General features: G+C 47.1%; 2 protein-coding genes across 2 annotated transcripts; both read left to right on the plus strand.

The window, feature by feature from the left end:
* The first annotated feature begins 8058 nt into the window (after positions 1-8058).
* On the plus strand, positions 8059-10937 carry LOC142883081 (actin, alpha cardiac muscle 1). The gene is made up of 7 exons (XM_076017689.1): positions 8059-8143; positions 8492-8630; positions 8735-9059; positions 9304-9465; positions 9618-9809; positions 10345-10526; positions 10612-10937. Exons 2-7 carry the CDS (start codon positions 8502-8504, stop codon positions 10753-10755), a joined length of 1134 nt encoding a protein of 377 aa, XP_075873804.1. The 5' UTR covers positions 8059-8143; positions 8492-8501; the 3' UTR covers positions 10756-10937.
* A 1369-nt stretch (positions 10938-12306) lies between these two features.
* LOC142883082 (gap junction delta-2 protein) lies at positions 12307-15741 on the plus strand. Its single transcript, XM_076017690.1, has 2 exons — positions 12307-12881; positions 13835-15741. The coding sequence occupies exons 1-2, from the start codon at positions 12811-12813 to the stop codon at positions 14676-14678; spliced, it is 915 nt and encodes a 304-aa protein (XP_075873805.1). The 5' UTR covers positions 12307-12810; the 3' UTR covers positions 14679-15741.
* Positions 15742-21868: the final 6127 nt, after the last annotated feature.

Consider the following 21868-nt stretch of genomic DNA (forward strand, 5'->3'; position numbering starts at 1 on the left):
CGGGCCAGGCGGCAGGACCCGATGGAGAACCATGTGTTGATACATTTGGACAGACCCTCCACCACCACCACGGTGCACCGGGGGGTCAGCGCCAAGTGTATGGGAGCGGCGGGACTGAGGAGAGGATTACAGCGTGAGGTTGGATAAGGGAGATAATCCTCCTCGGCTGACGACGCACCTACGGAGGACACCGTCCTGCCACGCCCCCCCCGTAGTGTAACGTGACCTTAGGGGCCTACCGGTCAGTCAGGGCGGCTTCATGTCAGTGACGCCACACCAGGCAGGTTCCCACCAAAAACGTCAAGAACAGCAGCACAAAACCACCTTTACCTCTTTGGTGGCAACATATACGCATAATATGGTTAAATCTACCTGAACATCGATCGCAGTTTATCCCACCCCGCAGGGCCACATGAGCCAATCCCAGCAGTACTGGGAGGTGGTGGAGTTAAACCCTGGGCAAGCCTTTGATCTACCAAATGAAAACAGTATCAAGACACAGTTAGTTAAAAATAGAGGATTTCCCTTTAGAATTCTCATACATGTGCATCATACGCTACTAATTAGTGCACTTCGAGTTAGGTGCAAGCCAATATAGATAAACGTTAAGTTTGTGTGTGCGTGTGTTCCTTCTAAACACGCCGTTTTGTGGACAAGGATTCGTGTTTTACAGTCATTACATTTCAGAGGGCGGTGGCTGAGTTTCACGGTGAGTTGCGTATCTACATGTTGTGGGCTTGGATGTCGGAAAGAGCTGAAAATAAATGGAACGGTCACTGTAAAAACAAAATCAGTGCCTTTGAAGCCCCGCGGTATTCATCTCGTTATCGAAATGACTCTTAAAACACAGAAAAAAATGAATGAAATGCTGCTATTTTATGACTTACTATTAATATTATTCCTTCAAGTTCGGGGGGCCGGATTAAAAGGCTCGACTGGCTGTATATGGGCCCCCGGGCCGCAGTTTGTCCTTGCCTGGTTTAGAGGCAAGGTGTGGCTTGAGATGAGGGTTTCAGGGCTGATTGAATGGAGATGATGGAAACCAGAGAATCTGTGTGTCTTGGCTCTAAACTGCCCCTGTGGCCTCTCTGCTCCTGGTTCTCAACTGGCCACTAGTCTGCACACCTCCGTGGTCCTCGTAGCTCGTGCTCACTGGCCCATCGCCACATTTAATGTTAAGTCGTAACCCGTGACAAGCCAGCAGCAGCGAGTGCTTCTCTCCAGTCACATGAATGTCAGCATTGTGAAATATCTTCCCCTCCCTGCGTTCGTTCTGTTTTTCCTCCCAGCTGGCTGCTTTTTTTTTTTTGGCCTTTTGTTCCTTGTTGTGGTGAGTCGGAGCTAAACGGGAGGGAAGTGGCCCTCTCACTGTCCGTCTCGCTCGTCTGACGCGTCTCCACACAGGATCCGGCTTTCACTCGAGAGGAGGAACAACGCAGATCAGGAGCTGCCGAAGGTGAACATGTCTTTTATAACTGCGCGGCAGGTATTCATTAGGCTCATTGCCACTTTGCAGGGCTCTGCACCTCTAACCTGTTTGCTGTGTCACAGAGACTAACTGCACGGAGTCGCATGCGTTTAAATTGCAGCATGTTGCGTGATGACTTGATGCACCAATGCAGTGGGAGTAGGAGTTTAGCCTCAATCTGGATCAGCATTTAACCCATTTTCTCTTTTTAAAAAGAAAAACAGGTTAGGCTGATGGGAAATGTTTTGTTAAAATAAATGTATAGCTTTTTTTCCACAGTGACTATTACATTTAGAAAGGAATTAGGGGGAGAGGGCAGAGTAATTGGAAATTTAAAGAACTCTCTGAGTTGTTTGTCCTGTCTCTGTTTTATGTGGAAGTGCCTTGGCAAAATCATGGGACTCACTCGTGTTGTCATTCGCCGGCCAATCCTTTGCCGCGTTGTCACAACAGGAAGTTACGCATCGCACAGAGTCAAGACGGCGGTGCATTCAAGCTCCCATTTTCTACGTGCCTCGAAATCTTTCATTGTTCCTCCCCCGACTTGAGCGGCGCGACGGGCAACGACTCTGCGGATCTTTGCAAAGCAGCTGTTTGAGCCCTCTGTTTGCAGCCTCCTGCAAAAAAAAGAGCACTGGGTTTTAGCTTTCTGCAAACTCAGTTGCTTGTTTGAATAAGTTTGAAAGGAAAGACAACAATGCCGTCCACCTTGCTGCGGGGGGGTGTCGGCACTAACCTGGGAGGGATATCAGTGCCCTTTATGACATCACAAAGAGTTGATTTCTGCCCGTTATCCTCTCTTAAAGGCACTGTAAAGAAAGAAAGAAAGGATTTTTTGTTGTTGTTGTTTTTCATGTTTTTTGTCGGCTGGCCAGAGACGCATATCTTTAGAAAAGAGTGGCAAAGATAGTTTGCACAATACAGGAGGAGAATATGACAATAACCCCTCAACCATCTCAGCATCAGTTGTCTGCCACAACGCTGTGTGTTTTTTTTTCTATCAGCAACCTATAGCATTTCTTGGTGGGTGGGGGGGGAGAAAAAACAAAACAAACGTTGCTACTGATTGCAAAGCGTCGCACTGCTGTGCTTCACATAAACCATCCGGCAGCAGCGTTCACACATTTGCTCCTCCGTCCAATTAGCAGCTTTACATCAGTGACACAGCGACAGGCAGTTTCAATGCCTCAGAATAGCAGCAAGTCGTCCTCCCGGTGGCGGCTGCTGGTGCGCAGCGCTGACAGGTAAAGTAATGCTCGTTAAGTTATGCATAATCTCCACTGATCTGTTATTAGCTGGCTGACTAATGTGCCAACGGGCCGGCGGTCGGTCCTCCGCCCCGGCTGGGCAGAGGAGCCTCGCTGAGGGCCTGAGGTTGCCAGCTTATCGCGCTTTGTCAGTGCCACCTCCTAATCCTGACAAGCCCATCCAGATCATCGATAGGGCACGTTCCAATCTAATAATCTCCTGTCATCGCCGCCAGAGGCTCGCACGCACGCACGCACACACACACACACACACACACGAACACACACACACACGCACAGATTCTCCAGCGCTACTGTAGTGACTGACAGCTGATGACTAGTCAAATGTTTGGTTTGATGCAACATCACCTCTGCTTTTGTTCGGGCATTCAAGTCAAGTCCGTCCTTTGCTTGCTTCCCAATTGCAGAAAAAGGTGCAAAAAGACGCATTTGTGGACATTAGCCCTATGTGAGGTCACAAATGGCACTGACACCTCTCCTCGGGTTAGTGCTGATGGCCCTCTTAGATGATTTTTTTCACAGAGCGTCGGCTTTAACGGGAAGCCAAAAGCCAGAATTTGGCTGCACGCTGCAAACAGATGACAGATGAAAAATGCTGCTATTTATTCCATTTGGTATTGTTATGCTCATCTTGTCTTCTTCTGGTTTTAACTGTCTTTATGTGTCTGGTTGCCTGAGAGTTTTGTTGTGCAGTTGTACAACGACAGTCAAGTCTTTCTTCCTGATCTTCTAAAATATCAGGTTCTCTGAATCCTTCCTTCATTCAACATCAGCGGAACAATCAGCCCAAACTCTGAACTTTGTTTTCCTTAAAATTCATTTCAAAATGCCTCGAAGCTTGTCCACTCCTGTTTACTCCGCTTGACTTTCTCTTTTGTTTCCTCCTCTCTCGGCTCCCCAGACAAGGATGGCCAACTGCGGCTCGTGCTTCTGGTGCATCATCTGGCTGGTCGTGCTGCTCGTCATCGGCTGGCCCGTCGGCATCACGCTAGGGGGCCTCTACGGTCTCATCAGCCCCCTCACAACCTGCCTGGGCCTGGATCGGCTCTCCGACCTGCTCCTGGAAGGGGCCAACCTGGGCCGGACGTGTGCCAACAACATGAGACACTGCAAGCCTTTGTGCTGAGATTCAACCCGGGAACAATTGCGCGTCCGCAGAGAGAAGTCGTCTTGTCTGCAGGGAGCTGTTAGCGTGACGGCTCCCCGACTTGATTGGCACACGCTTTCAGCAACTTATGTCACAATGAAGGTCTTGAAAGTCCGGAAAATGGATTCCGCTGCCTGTGTTAACATATAATTACCCGCGGATTTCTGATTTGTATGGGGTTTTTCGAGGAACAAAATAAGCTTTGTGCCCATGTCCTGTGTTTGCTCTTTAATTCATAATCACACTGCGCCGGGATGATAAGGGCAAGAGTGGAAATGTAACAATGGAAATGCTCAGAAAGTCTAAGTGACAGTGTTGAAACTTTTAATGCGATTAAAACTGCTTTGAACTTGCCCTCTGCATCTGTGGACTGACTCATTGTTGGCATTACGGGGTGGAAAAGTAATGTTGGTAAACAGACGGAGAAAGGTGCCAGTGTGATGATTTTCTCTTCTTTTAGGTTGATCTCCCTCTTCGCTGTGTGTTTTAATGGTTTTGTTTTTTTTTCAAAATTTTGCCTGAGCTTATCATGCAAATAGTAGTCAGGTATGATCATGAACAAAAATTTGATCTTATACGTGATATAAATGATCTTGTATTAAAATGGGGATCTCCACTCAGACTTGGCCAAATGTCACATTGTGACTGAGCTATGCTACCTTAGCATGAAACAAAGGGAAAAAGCTCAGAATCTGCACTCCACTCTGAAACGTGCGCACGGTGCAAACAAGCACTGTGTTTAACTTCTCTATAGATGTGCTCTTCCCTGGGTGCCGTTGAACTCTTGCATTCCGTCCTTCATGCACTCTCAGCTCTGACGTTAAGCCAGCGAGCCTCGTGTAGAGTCTTTGAAGGGAGACGGCGCCACGTGTTTAATTTCATTTCTTCAAGGCTTGTTGTTAGTTTGGGCCGTCGTGAGTCACTCAACCCTGCGTGCTCTCAGCTATCATGACAAATCACTGGCAGGAGTCGGGGGAAGGGGTGTCCTTGCTTCAACAAACATTTTGGAGGAGTATCAACGGTACATTACCGGCCTCATGCAGCGTGCATTCATGAGGGCCTCGTGTTGACCGTCGTCACCTCAGACTTAAAGACGGGGACAGGGGACCTAACCCCAACTCTAACCCCATGAGTGATTCATGGTCAGAAAAGATTGTTCACCCTTGAATAGAAAAGGTTAACATAGGAACATATCGACAGGACTCACTGACTTAAAGTGAGACGCCAAAGCAAAAACTCAGATATTATGCACATTAGGCAGACGTGCACAACACAGCAAAAAAAAAAAAAAAAGGTTGATGTATGTGTAAATGAACTGCATTTGCTTGAAGTTTTGCAATGCGAAATGTGCAATATTTAATCTTAACTGAAATAATCCCAAATGGTTGGGTTCTCATTTTGGAAGCAGGAGCACATTTAGCCTCTATGAAGTCTCCCTGTAGCGCTCAGGAAAAGGAGGGGGCGCATATTTGTAGTCACAAATATCATTACTGTTTGAGGAGGTTTGTATATACGCAGGAGTATCAGGATGAGGAAGCACATTTAGGCGGAAAGTGTTTGGGGACGTTGCCTAGAAAACTAACAAGCTCTCCTATCAGCCTCAGATGTTACTCGTCACCAAAATAGCTCTGAATTCAACGCAAAGGGACCCAAATAATAATAAAAAAAACAAAAAAAAACAAACAGGGAGACTCCTGCCTACAAATCTGGGTAGCTGTCTGTTTTACAGCTTATTCAAATTGGACTCATAAATATTTCATTGACCATTCAAAGCTGTTTTCAACCTCATTTTCTACCTCCGGCAAGCTTTCTACCCCCCGCCAGGCAAAACTTCTCAGTTATCTTATAAACGCTGTTCTGAAAAAGACTCAATACTTTGTGTCAGTTATAAGTGATTGTGTACAACTATGAGCCAATAGGGAGCCTTGTTTTACACGAGCCAATAGGAAGCCTCGGTTTGACAGAGTCAATCGGAAGCTTCATCTTACACGAGCCAATAGGAAGCTTTGTTTTGAACTAACTCCAACCCCAACCCCAACACTAACACCAACACCAGCCTAACACCAACCCTAACACCAACCCCAGACTTAATTGTAAGGCTAAACCTAACCCCAACCCTAAACTCAGTTAGGGGGTTGCCTAACCCTATTTTTGGGGGGTTGCCTAAGATTAGGTTGCTGGGGGGATTACTTAACCCTAGATTTAGCCACATTAGTGAATTTCTTTTATCATCTGTGACGATGTGGTGGTCAGTCACTCAGTCTTCGGTAGTGGGGTTGGAATGATAATCCAAATTCATTTTTCACTCTGCCTTCAACTCTTCAAATAGACTCAGACACCTACATATATACATGTGCCATGTCGGGAAAAAGGTGGTTTCATTTGGTTTGCATTGCTGTTGTTTTTTCCTTCCACTTGGTTTTGATGGATGGCTGAAGTGCAGCGATCCAGCATGAGGGACATTCCTACGTACAGATGAATGTGCGCGTTATCGATTCAGGCGCAAAACGTTGCCGGCATCAGAGGCAAATGGCCTCCCCTCAGGGTTCTTTAAAAGGGTTTGTTCTCAAAATCAATATGTGTTTTGTTCTGGACAGTTTTGTCCTTATTACACCGTCTGTATTGCCGGCGTAATGACCCCGAGTTCCTGCGGGGTCGGAGGGAAGAGGAGGACGATGCATACAAACATACAAACTGATATAAACAGCAGCAAAGTTCAGGGGGAAAAAAAAATGAACTCCTGCGTCCCTCCTCTTGCATTACCCAGCTGTGCCATCCGGCGGCTCGCGAAATGTTAGCATTATTTGAATACTGGGACAAAAGGATGCTTTAAGCGGACCGCAGCCTACCGTTCATTACATAAGAGCAAAACAAAGAGTCACACAGCGAGGGGTTATGGCTCGGGGTCGGGTGACAGCAGCATATGATTCATGGCTCTGCTGTGCCCTTTTGTCTTGTCCTCCTCGTGGTGGGACCATCCGCCGCTCGTAGCAAATGCTGTTTCCCTTCTGAGCCTCCAAGTTTTCCGAGGGAAACCAGCAATGTCACGTCTGACATCTCCGTCCGTCCGTCCGCCCGTCCGTCGTGCAGGAATGAAGCGATGACGCGGCATCTGTCACAACACGGAATGTCCCTTTTCTTGGGCGGCTTTGCAACGGGTAAACAACAATTTCCCGTGGCAATCCTTTGTGATTTATCTGTGAGGGGTTTCCGCGTGGGTATGAATACATTAGCGTGACTTTTATTACATAAAAAGGTAATTAGAGCGCTGGTTGGTGTTTGAGGTATCCGTGTGTGTTGGAGACAGAAGAGGAGAAGCACTCCAAGGCAAACAAAAGTAACGTCCTGGAATAACCTTTGATATTATACCCAGTCCAATTTATTTCATGTGAGTCTCTCTTTCTGCTCGTTGTGCTCGGTTTTTGCATCACGGAGTTGGGCGAGTCGATTCCAATGAAAAATGCCCATATGAGGGGGGAATGAAAAGATTTATTTTAATTTCTGCCAGAATTCCCAGCAGGTCACGTGACCGCCGCGTCAATAATGCCCATGCATCGTAGTTGCGAGGTGAACACTCAAAGATAATAACAGCAACTGATCAATATCCTTGTGTGGAAGATGTAGAAAAGGTATCAACAGAGTGAGACGTTTTGGGAGAAGCGCCACGGGCCAGTCGTCAACCACCAGTGATCCGTTTCAAAATCACTGCCGAGCTCCGCACTTCAGAAGGCCGACGGTTTCGATGTTTGTCAAAATGCGCAAGGTTTTAATTTCCTGTTTGGATGCCCACGTACAGCACCGCTCGCTCGGGAAAAAGTGCATCTTCCTGTTCGTTGTTGTCTTGTGTCCTCAAGTGGCTCCAGTTTTGTTTGTTTTTTTGCTCTCCTGTTACGCGGCTACTTCTCAGGTTTGCCCAGACGTTAGCGTCTGATTTAGCCGTGGCAAAAGATCAAGAGGAAGCCTGTCATTGTCTACTCCGCCCATCTCACCCCACCGTCCTCCCTACATGGGGTGCGTGCGCAGATGTCCGGGCAGGACTTCCCTCTCCCGGTCACGCCATTCATGGAGCGGCTGTTGTCAAAGGGGCGACGGCTTACCACATATGGAGAAGGGGTCGCACTGTTCTGCCACCCACCACCCCCTCTCACACACAGTCATCGGGGTTATAAATTGGACCGCGGTGCCACTCCAGTACCCCCCGCCGGCTCTCTCTCTCTCTCACACACACGCACTCAAGATCCAGTGCCCAGTGCTGATCTGGTGAGTAGCTACAGCTCTCACAGACGGATGACTAAAAAACAGGAAAAAAACAGGAAATGTCGGATTTTATCGCAGGAGGGACGGATATGAGTCTAACCCGCTGTCTTCATCTAACAAATCTGGATCATCTCGCCAGCATCATCCTCATCCTCTTCTCTCCCTCTGTAGAGTTGTGACGTACTAAACTTACTAAGAAAACCTTGTGAGCCTATTTTAATTAATTCACTTGGATACCACAATGTGAAAATCTAGAACTAACCACCGCTGTGTGTTTTGTTCTGTCCACAGGGCAACATCAGAGGAAGCTCTAGACTACTAGTTTCACTCCTGGAACTAACAGGTTTTCAGAGCTGACACCATGTGCGACGACGATGAGACCACCGCCCTGGTGTGCGACAACGGCTCCGGCCTGGTGAAGGCGGGCTTCGCCGGCGACGACGCGCCCCGCGCCGTGTTCCCGTCCATCGTTGGCCGCCCCCGGCACCAGGTAAAACCACATCTGCGTACAATTTATGGATGCAAATATTTAGCCGTTTGAATCACAGCATGAGCATCTTTGGATCGAAAACTTTCGCCGCCGCCGCTTTCCAGGGCGTCATGGTCGGCATGGGTCAGAAGGACTCGTACGTGGGCGACGAGGCCCAGAGCAAAAGGGGCATCCTGACGCTCAAGTATCCCATCGAGCACGGCATCATCACCAACTGGGACGACATGGAGAAGATCTGGCACCACACCTTCTACAACGAGCTGCGCGTGGCCCCCGAGGAGCACCCCACCCTGCTGACGGAGGCGCCACTCAACCCCAAAGCCAACAGGGAGAAGATGACCCAGATCATGTTCGAGACCTTCAACGTCCCCGCTATGTACGTGGCCATCCAGGCCGTGCTGTCTCTCTACGCCTCCGGCCGTACCACAGGTAGGACGGGGCTTCCTGGAGCTTGCTACACCACTTGCGGGAATAGTGTGCTTCTTTTGTACTAAAAAAAAAGAAAAAAAAAGTTGTTATAGTGTTATTTTAGATTTTTTTTTTTTTTTGCTGCTCTTTCCGTGTCTTTCTTTGCTGTGAATGTCGGTTTTGCTGTTTGCACATTTGTCATCTCACTGCACGTCCAGCAGGAACATGTGACAAATAAAGTTGACTTGAATCTTGAATCCTGAAGGTATCGTCCTCGACTCTGGAGACGGTGTGACCCACAACGTGCCAATCTATGAGGGCTACGCCCTTCCTCACGCCATCATGCGCCTGGATCTGGCCGGCCGTGACCTCACTGATTACCTCATGAAGATCCTGACTGAGCGTGGATACTCTTTCGTCACAACAGGTACAAGCTGTTTTTTTTTCAATTTTTTTTTCTTTTTTTTCTTTTTTTATATCTATGATAAACTGTACTACAGGAAAGAGTACAACAGGTTGGTCTCTGTGATGTTTTTTTTCCCACTACTTTGGACTGAAATCCCGCCAACCCTCTTGCAGCTGAGCGTGAGATTGTGCGTGACATCAAGGAGAAGCTGTGCTACGTGGCTCTGGACTTTGAGAACGAGATGGCCACGGCCGCCTCCTCTTCCTCTCTGGAGAAGAGCTACGAGCTGCCCGACGGTCAGGTCATCACCATCGGCAACGAGCGTTTCCGCTGCCCCGAGACCCTTTTCCAGCCGTCCTTCATCGGTGCGTATAAGACGCGAAACCGGCTGCACTTTTAAAGTCCCACTTAAGTTTTAAAGATGCTCGTAAAATTATTTTGGGATGCAATAAAACAAAATTGAAAACTGAACTGAAACTTGCCACAGTTTCAGTTGTGGCTCCTTCGCTTGTGTAGTAAAAACTGAAGAGCTGAGAATGTGTAAATGTGATCTGCCTCAGACCATAGATACGCTGCTGAACCGCAGCGAAAATAGGTGCTTTTATCACTGGTATTAGTTGTTGGCCAACCACTTATCATCTTTAACTGGAGGTCAAAGTTCATCCACCCCAATGCTTTACCACATCACGCTGAATAAATAGAGATGAGTCACCCCAAAGCGGGCTCCTATTGCCACGCACTCGCGCCAGCCAGGGAGAGCGCAGCTGTCAGCGGAGCTGTCCACTTCAGCACCTGTTCCAACAGCTGACTCTGCAGTGTCACATGTGCCCTTTTGCCGGATATGTGCGTGCGCCTATGCGCGCGCGTGTGTCTAAAACTAAACAAACTGTCTTTGCACAGGCATGGAATCGGCCGGCATCCACGAAACCACCTACAACAGCATCATGAAGTGCGACATCGACATCCGCAAGGACCTGTACGCCAACAACGTGATGTCGGGCGGCACCACCATGTACCCCGGCATCGCTGACCGCATGCAGAAGGAGATCACCGCTCTGGCCCCCAGCACCATGAAGATTAAAGTAAACATTAGATCCCCATGTTAGGCATCGAAAAAGCTAAGCCATCAGGTCGGATTGTGAAACTGCACCTGTTATTTTTTTTTAGATCATCGCCCCTCCTGAGAGGAAGTACTCGGTGTGGATCGGCGGCTCCATCCTCGCCTCGCTGTCCACCTTCCAGCAGATGTGGATCAGCAAGCAGGAGTACGACGAGGCGGGACCCTCCATCGTCCACCGGAAGTGCTTCTAAGTCCCCCGCGCACCTCCCACAATGTGCCTTTCCCCTCCTCGTCCTCCTCCCACCTGTGCCAACAACCCAGAAGCACCAGCTCTGGCGCTGTTGTCCGACTCTTTGTTTACAATCAAGTGCAATTTATATGTGGAAATTGTATAGGTTTATAAATAAACAGAAACTGGAACGCACCGAATAAACACGTCTATGAAACTTCTTTAAAAAGAAATAAAATTAAATAAAAATTGCCCCTCGCAAGCACCCCTCCCACAACCCATATCTCTCGAAAGCAGGGGAGGGAAATCTGGCCTGCTGTCACGTGATGGACGGGTAAAGGTTATTAAAGATTTGAATTAGAAAAGATTAGAGCGAGCGGAGAGGATAAGCCACCTCATGAGAAATTAACCGAGCAAAGTTTCGATGGAAACACCCAGGCCACGTGATCCACTAATCCCCGTTTTAGTTTTTTTCAGGTTAGAAGGCTGCCTACCTATTAACCTAAAAGACAAAGCACACATGTCCTAACAACAACAACAACAACAACAATATTGTTAAAATAATAATAAGAATAGGAATAAGGATAATAATAGAAATGTGGAAATAATATGTGCTTACGTGATGAGAACGAGTTTGAGTTTTCTACAGGCAACAGGCAACTACAGATCTGCATCTGGTGAAGTAAACATGTAAATATAAGGAGTGTCAAAACAAAACTGGTCATGTGGGCTATTTTTATACGTGCACACAATGCAGCAGCGTCAGTTGATCAGATCTCAGAGCAGAGGGGTCACACACTCTGCCTCTATTTTTAGACCAGAAGGAGTGAGAGAGAGAGAGAGATAAAGAGAGAGAGAGAGGGGGGGGGGGGAGTGAGAGGGAGAGAGAGATGTTCAGGTTGCCTTTGTAAAGTGATTAGCGAATCGGATGGCGCTCTAACTCTGTCACCGTGTCCACAGCATCGCTGTGTTGCCCGCGAGAAGCCTCTCCATCGGGGCACAGGGAGCCACAGTGTGTTTTAGGGTGTGCGCGCATGTGCATGTACCAAGAAAAGAAGATGCAAAGATGCCTCATGTCAAAAAAGAGAAAGAACAAAGAAACTGTTGCCAGAGGCTGATGCACCGGCACCGGCAGGATGACACACACACACACACACACACACACACACACACACACACACACACACACACACACACACACACACACCGGTCACCTTGACCAAAAAGACAACGTGCGCGTCCACAGGTTCCGCCTGCGTGGCGGCCTCTCGCAGTGAGCCCACGTGCACTGCGTTTCGCGGGGCGCGATTAAAGACTGATTGTCACGGAATTGTCAAAGGCGGAACGCGCAGACGGCCCAAATGGCGCGCGCTTAAATGCAAAAAACGAAAAAACAAAAACAAAAACAAAAAAACCGATAGTGAGCGATGAGAAGCGCTGCTGGTCCTCCTGGCTGCCCTCCACCGACCTGTCTGCACGGACGTGACGCAGGGTTGGGTAGGGGAGGGGTGAGAGTGAGTGAGTGAGGGAGGTGGGGGTGGTGGGGAAGACTACTTAAAGGCGGATTAACTCTGGCAAGACGTTAAATCCAGCCTCCCTCCGTACGAGGCGCGGCGCGCAACAGCCACCGAACCTGATGTGAAGATCGAAAATAGGAGGGCTTACAGTAATCAGCCCCCCCTTCACTCTCCCATGACAAGGAAAAAAGCGTGGCAGCGTCGCGGGAGCGCTTGGCACACGCAGCAGCAGCAGCAGCAGCAAGAGGAGGACGCTGATTGGCGCCGTGCGCGCGGCACACAGGCAGGCAGGCAGGGAGACAGTGCGCGGGGAGCGGAGAGGAGCGCGGACGCCGGCAGCATCGCGCGGCGGATGCGTTTTTTAGAGCGGCTCGGACGTTCCGGAGACTGAGAGACGGCGACGAGCAGACAGAGACAAGCAGGAGGAGGAAGAGGAGGAGGAGGAGGAGGAGGAGGAGGAGGAAGACGGGGAATAACGCGCCTCGTTTTGTTGTTGTTGGGGATCTGAGGGATCTGAACCAGAGTGCCGCCGTGCTCTAGTCTTCTCCGGATGCTCAGAAATGGGGGAATGGACTATACTAGAGAGGCTCCTGGAGGCTGCTGTCCAGCAGCACTCTACTATGATAGGAAGGTAAGATCAAAAAAAAAAAAAAAAAAAAAAAAAAAAATCAAGAACAGACGAAGAACCGCAGCAGCCTCCAGGATCGTCTTTAGCATGGCTCCCAGTCCCCCGTTTCTGTCTTGTGCCTCGAGGATCTTCCGTAGCATGGTGCCCAGTCCTTCGTGTCTTGTGTTGTGGATTTTTCTCTCTCTTATCTTGTTTCACAGATTTCCTTAATTTTTTTCTCCCCCCACACCTTGTCCTCCTCCCCACACTGTGAGACGAGACGGGCTGAGTGCGATCATTTTTTTTGGCAGCCGTCTCCCGTAAGAAACCTGGGATGGTGCTGCGAGAGCGAAACACGCAAATGAAAAGAAATCACCACTCGTGTCACGTTGTGTCATGTTTTCATACGTCCACTCACCCATTTGGTGTTCGTGTGTGAGTTTTGAGGAGTGCTGTCTGTTTCTGTGTCTGTGTGTGCCTGTGTGTGAGCGTGTGTGAGCGTGTGTGAGAGTGTGTTCTGACAGAAAGAGATGGAGTCATGGCAAATTACATTTCCACTGACTGGACGCGCGCGATCACAATCAAAGCATCGTCTATCGCTCACATTTCAGCTCATGTCAGCCATTAAATCAGATCACACGCGCATACACATGCAAACAAACAAACAAACAAACAAACAAACAAATAAGCGAAAATGCCACATGCACTCTCACTCGCAAGCGCGTAAAAAAAGGGGAAAGCGCGCTGCACATTATTCTCCAGAGCGTCCTGTTTCAGCACTGGACAGCTCCCTAAAAAAAAAACCCTCGCACCATCAATGTGAAAATATTTTGGCCTTAATTTGCGCGCAAAACAGTCATCAAAACATCCATCTCGCTAACATCACGCATACTTGCACATATTTTCACACGGGTTTTTTTTTTGTTTTGTTTTATTTTTTTGTTTGTTTCTTTTTTCTTCTTCTTCTTGCTTCGCAGGATCCTACTGACGGTGGTGGTCATCTTCCGGATCCTGATCGTGGCGATAGTCGGGGAGACCGTGTATGACGACGAGCAGACCATGTTCGTCTGCAACACCTTGCAACCGGGCTGCAACCAGGCGTGCTACGACAAGGCGTTCCCCATCTCGCACATCCGATACTGGGTGTTCCAGATCATCATGGTGTGCACGCCGAGCCTGTGCTTCATCACCTACTCCGTGCACCAGTCGGCCAAGCAGAAGGAGCGGCGCTACTCCACCGTCTACCTGACGCTGGACAAGGACCAAGACTCGCTGAAGCGCGACGAGAGCAAGAAGATCAAGAACACCATCGTGAACGGAGTACTGCAGAACACGGAGAACTCCACCAAAGAGGCCGAGCCGGACTGCTTGGAGGTGAAGGAGATCCCCAACTCGGCCATGAGAACTACAAAGTCCAAAATGCGGCGGCAGGAGGGCATCTCCAGGTTTTACATCATCCAGGTGGTGTTCAGGAACGCGCTGGAGATAGGCTTTTTGGTGGGCCAGTATTTCCTGTACGGATTCAACGTGCCCTCCGTGTACGAATGTGACCGCTACCCGTGCATCAAAGACGTCGAGTGCTACGTCTCCAGACCCACGGAGAAGACCGTGTTCCTGGTGTTCATGTTCGCGGTCAGCGGGTTCTGCGTGGTGCTGAACTTGGCCGAACTCAATCACCTGGGCTGGAGGAAGATCAAGACGGCCGTTCGCGGCGTTCAGGCTCGCCGGAAGTCCATCTACGAGATCCGGAACAAGGACTTGCCCCGGATGAGCGTGCCCAATTTCGGACGCACCCAGTCCAGTGACTCTGCGTACGTGTAGCGCTCGCGCGCGCACGTACGCTCAGACACATGTGCACATGCGAGCGCGCAGACGCACACACACACGCACACACATCCATACACACCCACATATAAACACGAAGACAACATGTAAAAATTCTAATGGACATGATGGACAGATCCGCACGCCTAATTTGTGTCATGACTTTAAGAGTGGGCAGATGTTCCTTTTTCATTTTCTTTTATTTCTCGGGACTTGGTGGCGAGCGTGCAAACACACGCCTGTTGACTGATTTATGATTGCACTGATGCAACTTTTTAAGTAACCTTTCTACTGTTATGTAAAAAAAAAACTGAGAAAAAAAAAGCTTAAACTGAGACCATTGCGGACGTGTTCACGTATTTACTCTGCGTCGACCGCTCTGATGATCTACTTGAAGAGAGTAAATGCAAAAAAGAGGAAAAGAAGAAAACGAATTGCACTATAAAGAGGTGAACACGTGAGGGCCCCGAACCTTATCCAAAATGTGCTACCGTCTGCCTGACGGCGTTTTAAAGACATGTTTGTGTCGTTTCCTTTCCGTTTTTTGGCACCTGCGTAACGAAATGGCACCAAACACAGCGTTTCTCTTTCTTTTTCCAAAAAACAATTATATATCATTCAGATTTATATACTTATGGATCTAAAAATCATGGCTTGACATACGCTCCGTTTCAATTCATCATGTCTTTTTCTTATTTATTTGTTGCCTGTGTCGCACCACTGACCTTAACATATGTAACCATTCCATCGCTTTATAGCTGACTTGCAAAACAAAACCCGGTGAGAAAAAAAAACAACAAAATTCTTTGCTGCAAACGCGAACGTCTGTGACTTCCTTAATTTATTACGACACACCAAAGCGCCCACTGCTTTTATTTGTGTAGTGCTTTTTCTCTTGCTTTTTGTGTAATCAAGTGCCATACTTGTATATAAACATGATATATATATGTATACATATAAATATATAAATATATATATATATATACAATAATCATCCCGGAAGCTGATTCCCTGCTTGGATTATGCTTAAATGCCGCCCATTTTCTTTTTTTAATTTTAATTTAAAAAAATATTTACATATATTTGTTGTGATTTAAATGGAAATAATAATATATACAGTTTTATTTTGCAAATGACTGGAAAAAGAAGAAATGAAATGCAAACCTTTTATATACATATACATACATATATAAATAATATATATATACCGGAAATAAATGTTTCCCCTCTATTTAAATGTAATCCCTCAGTGAAAAACAGCACAAATTGACGTTTTTAATCAAAGACATGGGCAATATAAAATCTGCTCCGGTGCTACTGTTTTTCATAGAAGGGTTTTAAATGTAACCACACCAGGAAAAATAAAACCAAACATCAGTTTTTTTCTCTCTACTCTGTGGACAATAAAAGTGGGATTCATGTACACCAGAAACGTGTGCGATGCAGTGCTTTGTGTCTGCTGCTGCTGCCTGTCTTGAGTGACCTATCACACACATATATAAATAAATATACCCAACACCCAGGGGGAGTTGTGCCTTGCTGCAGTGAAGATGCGAGCCACGCCCACTGCCTCTCTCCAAAAAAATAAAAAAATAAAAATAAATGCACTGCTGCAGGACACACCTCCACGCTCAGGATCTCATCACTCTGCAATGTGTTGCAGCACCGGAACGGTTCTATCAGACAGTGGTTTTCAAAGTAGGGGGCCGCAGAAAATTGGAGAGAAGATAAGAAAAGAATGCAAATAAATAGTAGAATCAAATTTTTAATTATTTTTTATCAGATATATTCTGATGATTGTTTAATCATCATTATCATTGAGTAGAGTCTATAATAATATATCATATGATTGCCTGCCAGTCAACAACATTATTCATGGGTTTGTGTGTGTGAGGTGTCGGTTTGCGAATGTAACAATTATTGAGCAGCAAATAAAAGTAAGAAAACACAGTCTAGAAGTTGATGTTTCTTGATATATTTTGTAACATTGCCTGTTGGTGTGTGTAAGGGGTCCCCGGCCAGATGCTAAAGCTGTTTGGGGAGCCATGGCGTGGAAAAGTTGGGGAACCCCTGATTTAGAGGATCGAAACGTTGCAATTGGAGGTTGATAAAACTTTATTTGAGTAACGGTTTTGAAAAAAAAAAAAAAAAATCATTTTGTTTTATTAAAATACCAGACCGGTAGAACATAAACAGCGGTTAGCTGCTCTTAAAGTTTTTTTTTTTTTTATTAATAGATCCACAACGGTGGACTAGGTAGGGTCTGTTATGACTGCTGCCATGAGGACAATTTCTTGAACCACCAGCTGCAGTTATAGTCAATATATTCAACAACTGTTGGTTGTTGTACAACCAACAGTTGTGAGCAGCTAGGAACATGTGCGACAGATGTGACATTTTACGAAAACAAACGGCTGAACACAGCCTCGCAATTTATTCAGCCAAAGCAAAGCTAGCTTTCACTGCCGCGTTGTTTTTTGTCATGACTTCGGTGAACACATTCTGCTGTGATCGCAGTCTGCCTTTTAATTCCAGGTCAATTTGTTGTTTTCCTCAAAGGCTAACTTTAGCATACTTAGCTCTGTGCTTTGACACCGACACCGCCTCATAGGACAAAAGACATACCGGTTAGGGTTCTTGAAGCACAAACTTGTATTCACTTTCGCATATTTCTTGAAACTGTCCCACATCTGCATCATCTTTTCTCTTCCTGGACATCTTTAGCCCATTGTTTGTATTTCTCACTTCCACTTGTCAGGAAAATCGCATGTTGTGGCATATTGTTGCATGATGTGGACACTGTATTCGAGTGGACGCTGTCACTTCGCGGGTAACATAATCAGCATGCATTGTGGGAAATGTAGGCGATCCACAATGCACGCTCTTGAATTTGCTCTTTGAAAGACAATCAGACCTTTTCTGTCTCACATGGCCACGTAAAATGACATGGCAGGTTACATTTGGCCCACAGGCCTTGACTCCCCAAAAATCATTGTTTAGCATTAGACGGAGTGGTAGAACGCAAAATCTCGACATGTCTGAAAATCTGAAAAAACAACATACGTATGTCGTTTTTTCAGGGGTCTGACTTTTTTTTTTTTTAAGTACTGTGAAAAGCCCGAAATGACCATCCAATCATAGTTTAACATCAGACAGAATGGTACAATGCAAAATCTCAAAATGTCTGAAAATGGGTGAGTAGGTGGGGGGGGGGCACGACACACTGTAGTATGTCCTTATTTTCGGGAACAAAAAACACAAAAATAACAAGAAGATATTCCCATGATTATCAACATGTTAGTTGGTAGTATTCTCGTTCTAAACAAAGGAAACAAATATTAAATTGCAAATAAAAGTAAAATATCTAAAATATGTACATGTAAAAATATGTTCCTTTACATATTTTGTAACATAGTGTGTTGGTTTGCAAAATGGCTCCTCAGCCAGATGTTAATGCTGTTGGGGGCCACAGCGAGGAAAAGTTTGGGAACCTCTGTCATAAGACACCGAGCAATTGAAAGGGATGGGTGGGCACTTCTAGTCCGTGACGTGCATCAAACCAGACGGTGCCCTCGGCCCATACGGTGAATTATACATTCAGCATCTCAAATGGTGAACTTTGCGATTTGCGATTCCTCCTGATCTGCTGGCATGAAGACGGGGAGCGGGGGAAGAAAAGACTTCTGAATACTAAGGGAGTTGCCCTTTCTGCGGCTCCGCTCATCCTCTCGGCGTGAGGGAGGAAGCAACCCGAGCCCACACACACACACAGGTTGCGGGCACCTTGTGAAGGTCACGTTCCAAACAAAAGAAGAAGGGAGCGGGAGGAAGAAACAGGAGGAGACGGAAAACACCCAGGCGGGGAAGACGGAGAGTGCCATGTGATTTTCGGAAGCCGATCGCTGTTGCAGGTGATCTGGGAGGGGCCGTTCGCCGGCTCTCCTCCCAGGATGACTCTGCAAAGCGCAGAGAAATCGAAGCCACATCCGACTCCAACTCAGCAGGGACTCCGGGATTTTTTTTCCCTTTCTTTTTTTTTTCTTCTAGTCGCAGACTTGAAAAAAAGGAAAAAGGGGGAGAAACAAAAGCAGCTTGTCAACTTCACTCTGATGCATTGCGGTGCACGCCTGCTCAGATCTTTGTCACCCTTCTTTTCTGATGCTTTTTAACAGCCAGCTCCTTAAGTGCCCTGTTGCAGAGTTAGTACGCAGCGTCGCCTGCAAAGACTGCCTGTATTTTATGATTATTCAGAACTGCCTTGTCTGCTTTCTCAAGGCAGCGGAAATGCAAACTAACTGCCCATCTGAGCCGATTCCTCATGACATCACGGCTTCTACATTACGTTACTTCACAGTTCTCGGCAGGGCTCGTCCTGCAAACTTGGGCGCGGCAATTATCGTAGCCATGAGGGGGAGGTCGGAGGTCAGGGGGAGTGACCTCCGACCAGCCGTCGCGTTGCAAAAACCTGCCTCGCTCGACAGCTTTGTCCAGATTTGCACATCTGAGACGGCGCGAACGCAACACGCGTGCGAAGCGCTTGGTGATCTCAAGGACTTATAGATTTATCTGTTGTCCTCAGCCGGGCAGGCAGGCGGGCAGACAGCTGCAGTCGAACACATCAAGGCTGCACGCCGTGCTATTTTAAGACGGCCAGGCAAAAAAAAAAAAAAAAAACGAAAAGAAAAGAAAAGAGAAAAGGCTGCAGGAACACCTCCAGTCTCATGTGATCACAGGTGCTCCGGATAAGGCCGAGACTTTCTGAGAGAGAGACACGTAAGTGCCCTTTAATGCGGCTCGGTGGCACAGAGGCAGGCTGATATTAGAGGAGAGGTCCTCTCGGAGGGAACTTGGATCATAAACACGCAGCTGCTTTATGAGCAGCGTGGGCAGCCTCATCATAAATCTGTCACCGTCCATCCATCTTTTTCACCGTGCACCATCTCCAGGTGTGTGTATATGTGTGTGTCTGTCCATGCTGCCGTTAAATTACACTGTCCCACAAAAAAGAAAATCTCACGAGTTCATATTTAATGCAAATAGGTCCCATCGCACGCGAGCTTGTTCGTGTAATGCATGTAAATGCAGCGCACGAGTATTACTGCGGCACAATTATTCAGTGTTTACATGCTTGTGAGGAGAAAAGATGGTGATGGGTTTAGTTCTTAATGTCCCATTATGTTAAGAAACGCCTGAAATGGGACCACGAGATTCTTACATATGGGGCACTGCAGCTCACTAATTTTTCCCCTTACATTTAGATGATGAGTTATGAATATGTCTCTCTCTCTCTCTCTCCCTCTCTCTCTCTCTCTCTCTCTCTCTCTCTCTCTCACACACACACACACACTACACACCTCCCTGCAGGACAGAGAAAAGTAAACTTTGCCGTCAAGAATTGCAGATACAATATATTGTACTGTAAGCAGCAGTGTGTGTGTGTGTGTGTTTCCATTGGAGGGACAAGGCCAGAGTGGCCGGGGTGAGTGATGGAGCCGGAGTGCTGACACCTTTATTAACAATCAGCGCAGCAAGCTCACATCAAAGTGACACCTCCCCCCGGGACGAGGACAGTGGAGCAGATACCAGAATACCATCCAATCAATCACGGCACAAGTTGGTGATTAAAAGTCTCAGGGGTCTTTCAACTTGTTTGTTTTTTGTTTTTTTTAATGTGCATATTAACTTTTTTTTTTTAATCTTTGACTTTATCTATAAAGATTTGTCTATTTGTCTTCATCTATAAATATTTGTCTTTATCTATAAACATCATCACATAGATACAATCCAATACAATTTAAACCAAAACCATATTTTTTCCACAGTTGCCCAGCTGAGTGAGCAGGACTGTTACAACAAGAAACACGCACTACACACACTACACATGAGCAGCAAAAAAAAGCTGCTTACATACTTACATACATGCACACAAGCAGGCTCAAACGATGGCAGCTAATAAAACATTTAAAGTGCAAGCTAAAACAGCAGCCACACTGACAGAAGTAGAAGAAGAAACAAGCCAAGAAGGCTTTTATACATGAAAGTCACCCAGCGAGGGTGACTGACATGGGTTGCGCAATGGTATTGCCTGCAGCTACGTAGATTACGGTTTTGAAAGCAAACTCTATGGAAACGAACGTGAGTTTGCGTCCCCTATTTGACTTTTTCATTGTCAAATAGGGGACAATTCTGCGTTTTAAGGGACAGTTGGCGACACCAGGCTGCGGATCTGGAAGGCAGGTGGTGCAGTGAAAGCTCTGGACGGACAAGGCGGTGATAGCACAGAGCTGGCTGCGTTCTAGCAAAGACCTATATCAGGTGAGTTGATGAAGCTTTCAGTCAATGTGACCGACGAAACCAGAACTTACACCCTAAAACCAGCTTGTCCTCCCAATGCCCCCCACCCCCTCTCCCTTTCACCAATCTGAACGCAAGAGGTTGGCTTGGGGACGGAGCAGAAGCCTTGATTCTGCCTTTTTGTGCAAATTACGACATGAAAGGGGGAAGCGTGCACAGAGTGGGGAGGGAAAAAAAAGAAGAAAAGAAACAACAACAACACACTGAATCTGGGTCTTTTTGATCCACTCAGCCAGAAGCAATGAAATTAGCCTGGTTTCCTGCAGCACATATGCAACGGCATAGCATGGCACGGGCAGATATGGCAGACACTGAGACAAACCACATTTGATGTTTGCATGCAGACGGGGGAGGAAGCGGCTGCACATTTGCTTGGTGTGAACGAGATTCTGACTCCGTGCCCTCTCGGAGGGGGAGTTGGTTGGGTGGGAGGAGGGTGAGGGGATTGCAGCCTTCGTCCTGAGCCCGGAAAAAGTTCAGTCCCCGGCTCACAACTTCACTTTCACTTTTTAAAACCGTTCGTTTAGAAGAGCAATTTTGGGATTTTGTCTGGAAAGCTCTCCGCTTTAATGAAATCTTTCAGGGGCGCAAGGACAAAAGGACGAAGGGGGCCGCAGAGGGGCGGGGCTATTTGGCCAAAGTGTTGGCGGGTGGCGGCGGCGGGCGGCTTGAAAATCGCCAGGCGCCACAGCCAACAAAATATACCTGACAGACCTGACAGCAGATTAATTTCTCATCCATTTTTTAATGTGACCCCAGGATTAAGAACATTAGAGGATTATACACAGCTTTGTCAACAGGAGGATCAGCCAGAACCTGGACGGGGACACAAT

Source organism: Nelusetta ayraudi, unplaced genomic scaffold (genome assembly GCF_046127955.1).
Source record: "Nelusetta ayraudi isolate G7.1 ecotype Tasmania unplaced genomic scaffold, CSIRO-AGI_Nayr_v1 ptg000007l, whole genome shotgun sequence".
In the NCBI taxonomy this organism is placed as follows: domain Eukaryota; kingdom Metazoa; phylum Chordata; class Actinopteri; order Tetraodontiformes; family Monacanthidae; genus Nelusetta; species Nelusetta ayraudi.

What these genes read in the sequence shown, in the direction of transcription:
- LOC142883081 (XM_076017689.1), top strand. Translation starts at nt 8,502, where the DNA reads ATGTGCGACGACGATGAGACCACCGCCCTGGTGTGCGACAACGGCTCC. An exon ending in CGCCTCCGGCCGTACCACAG is followed by an intron (nt 9,060 to 9,303) that starts GTAGGACGGGGC and finishes TGAATCCTGAAG; the next exon opens with GTATCGTCCTCGACTCTGGA. An exon ending in TTTCCAGCCGTCCTTCATCG is followed by an intron (nt 9,810 to 10,344) that starts GTGCGTATAAGA and finishes GTCTTTGCACAG; the next exon opens with GCATGGAATCGGCCGGCATC.
- LOC142883082 (XM_076017690.1), top strand. Translation starts at nt 12,811, where the DNA reads ATGGGGGAATGGACTATACTAGAGAGGCTCCTGGAGGCTGCTGTCCAG. An exon ending in CACTCTACTATGATAGGAAG is followed by an intron (nt 12,882 to 13,834) that starts GTAAGATCAAAA and finishes CTTGCTTCGCAG; the next exon opens with GATCCTACTGACGGTGGTGG.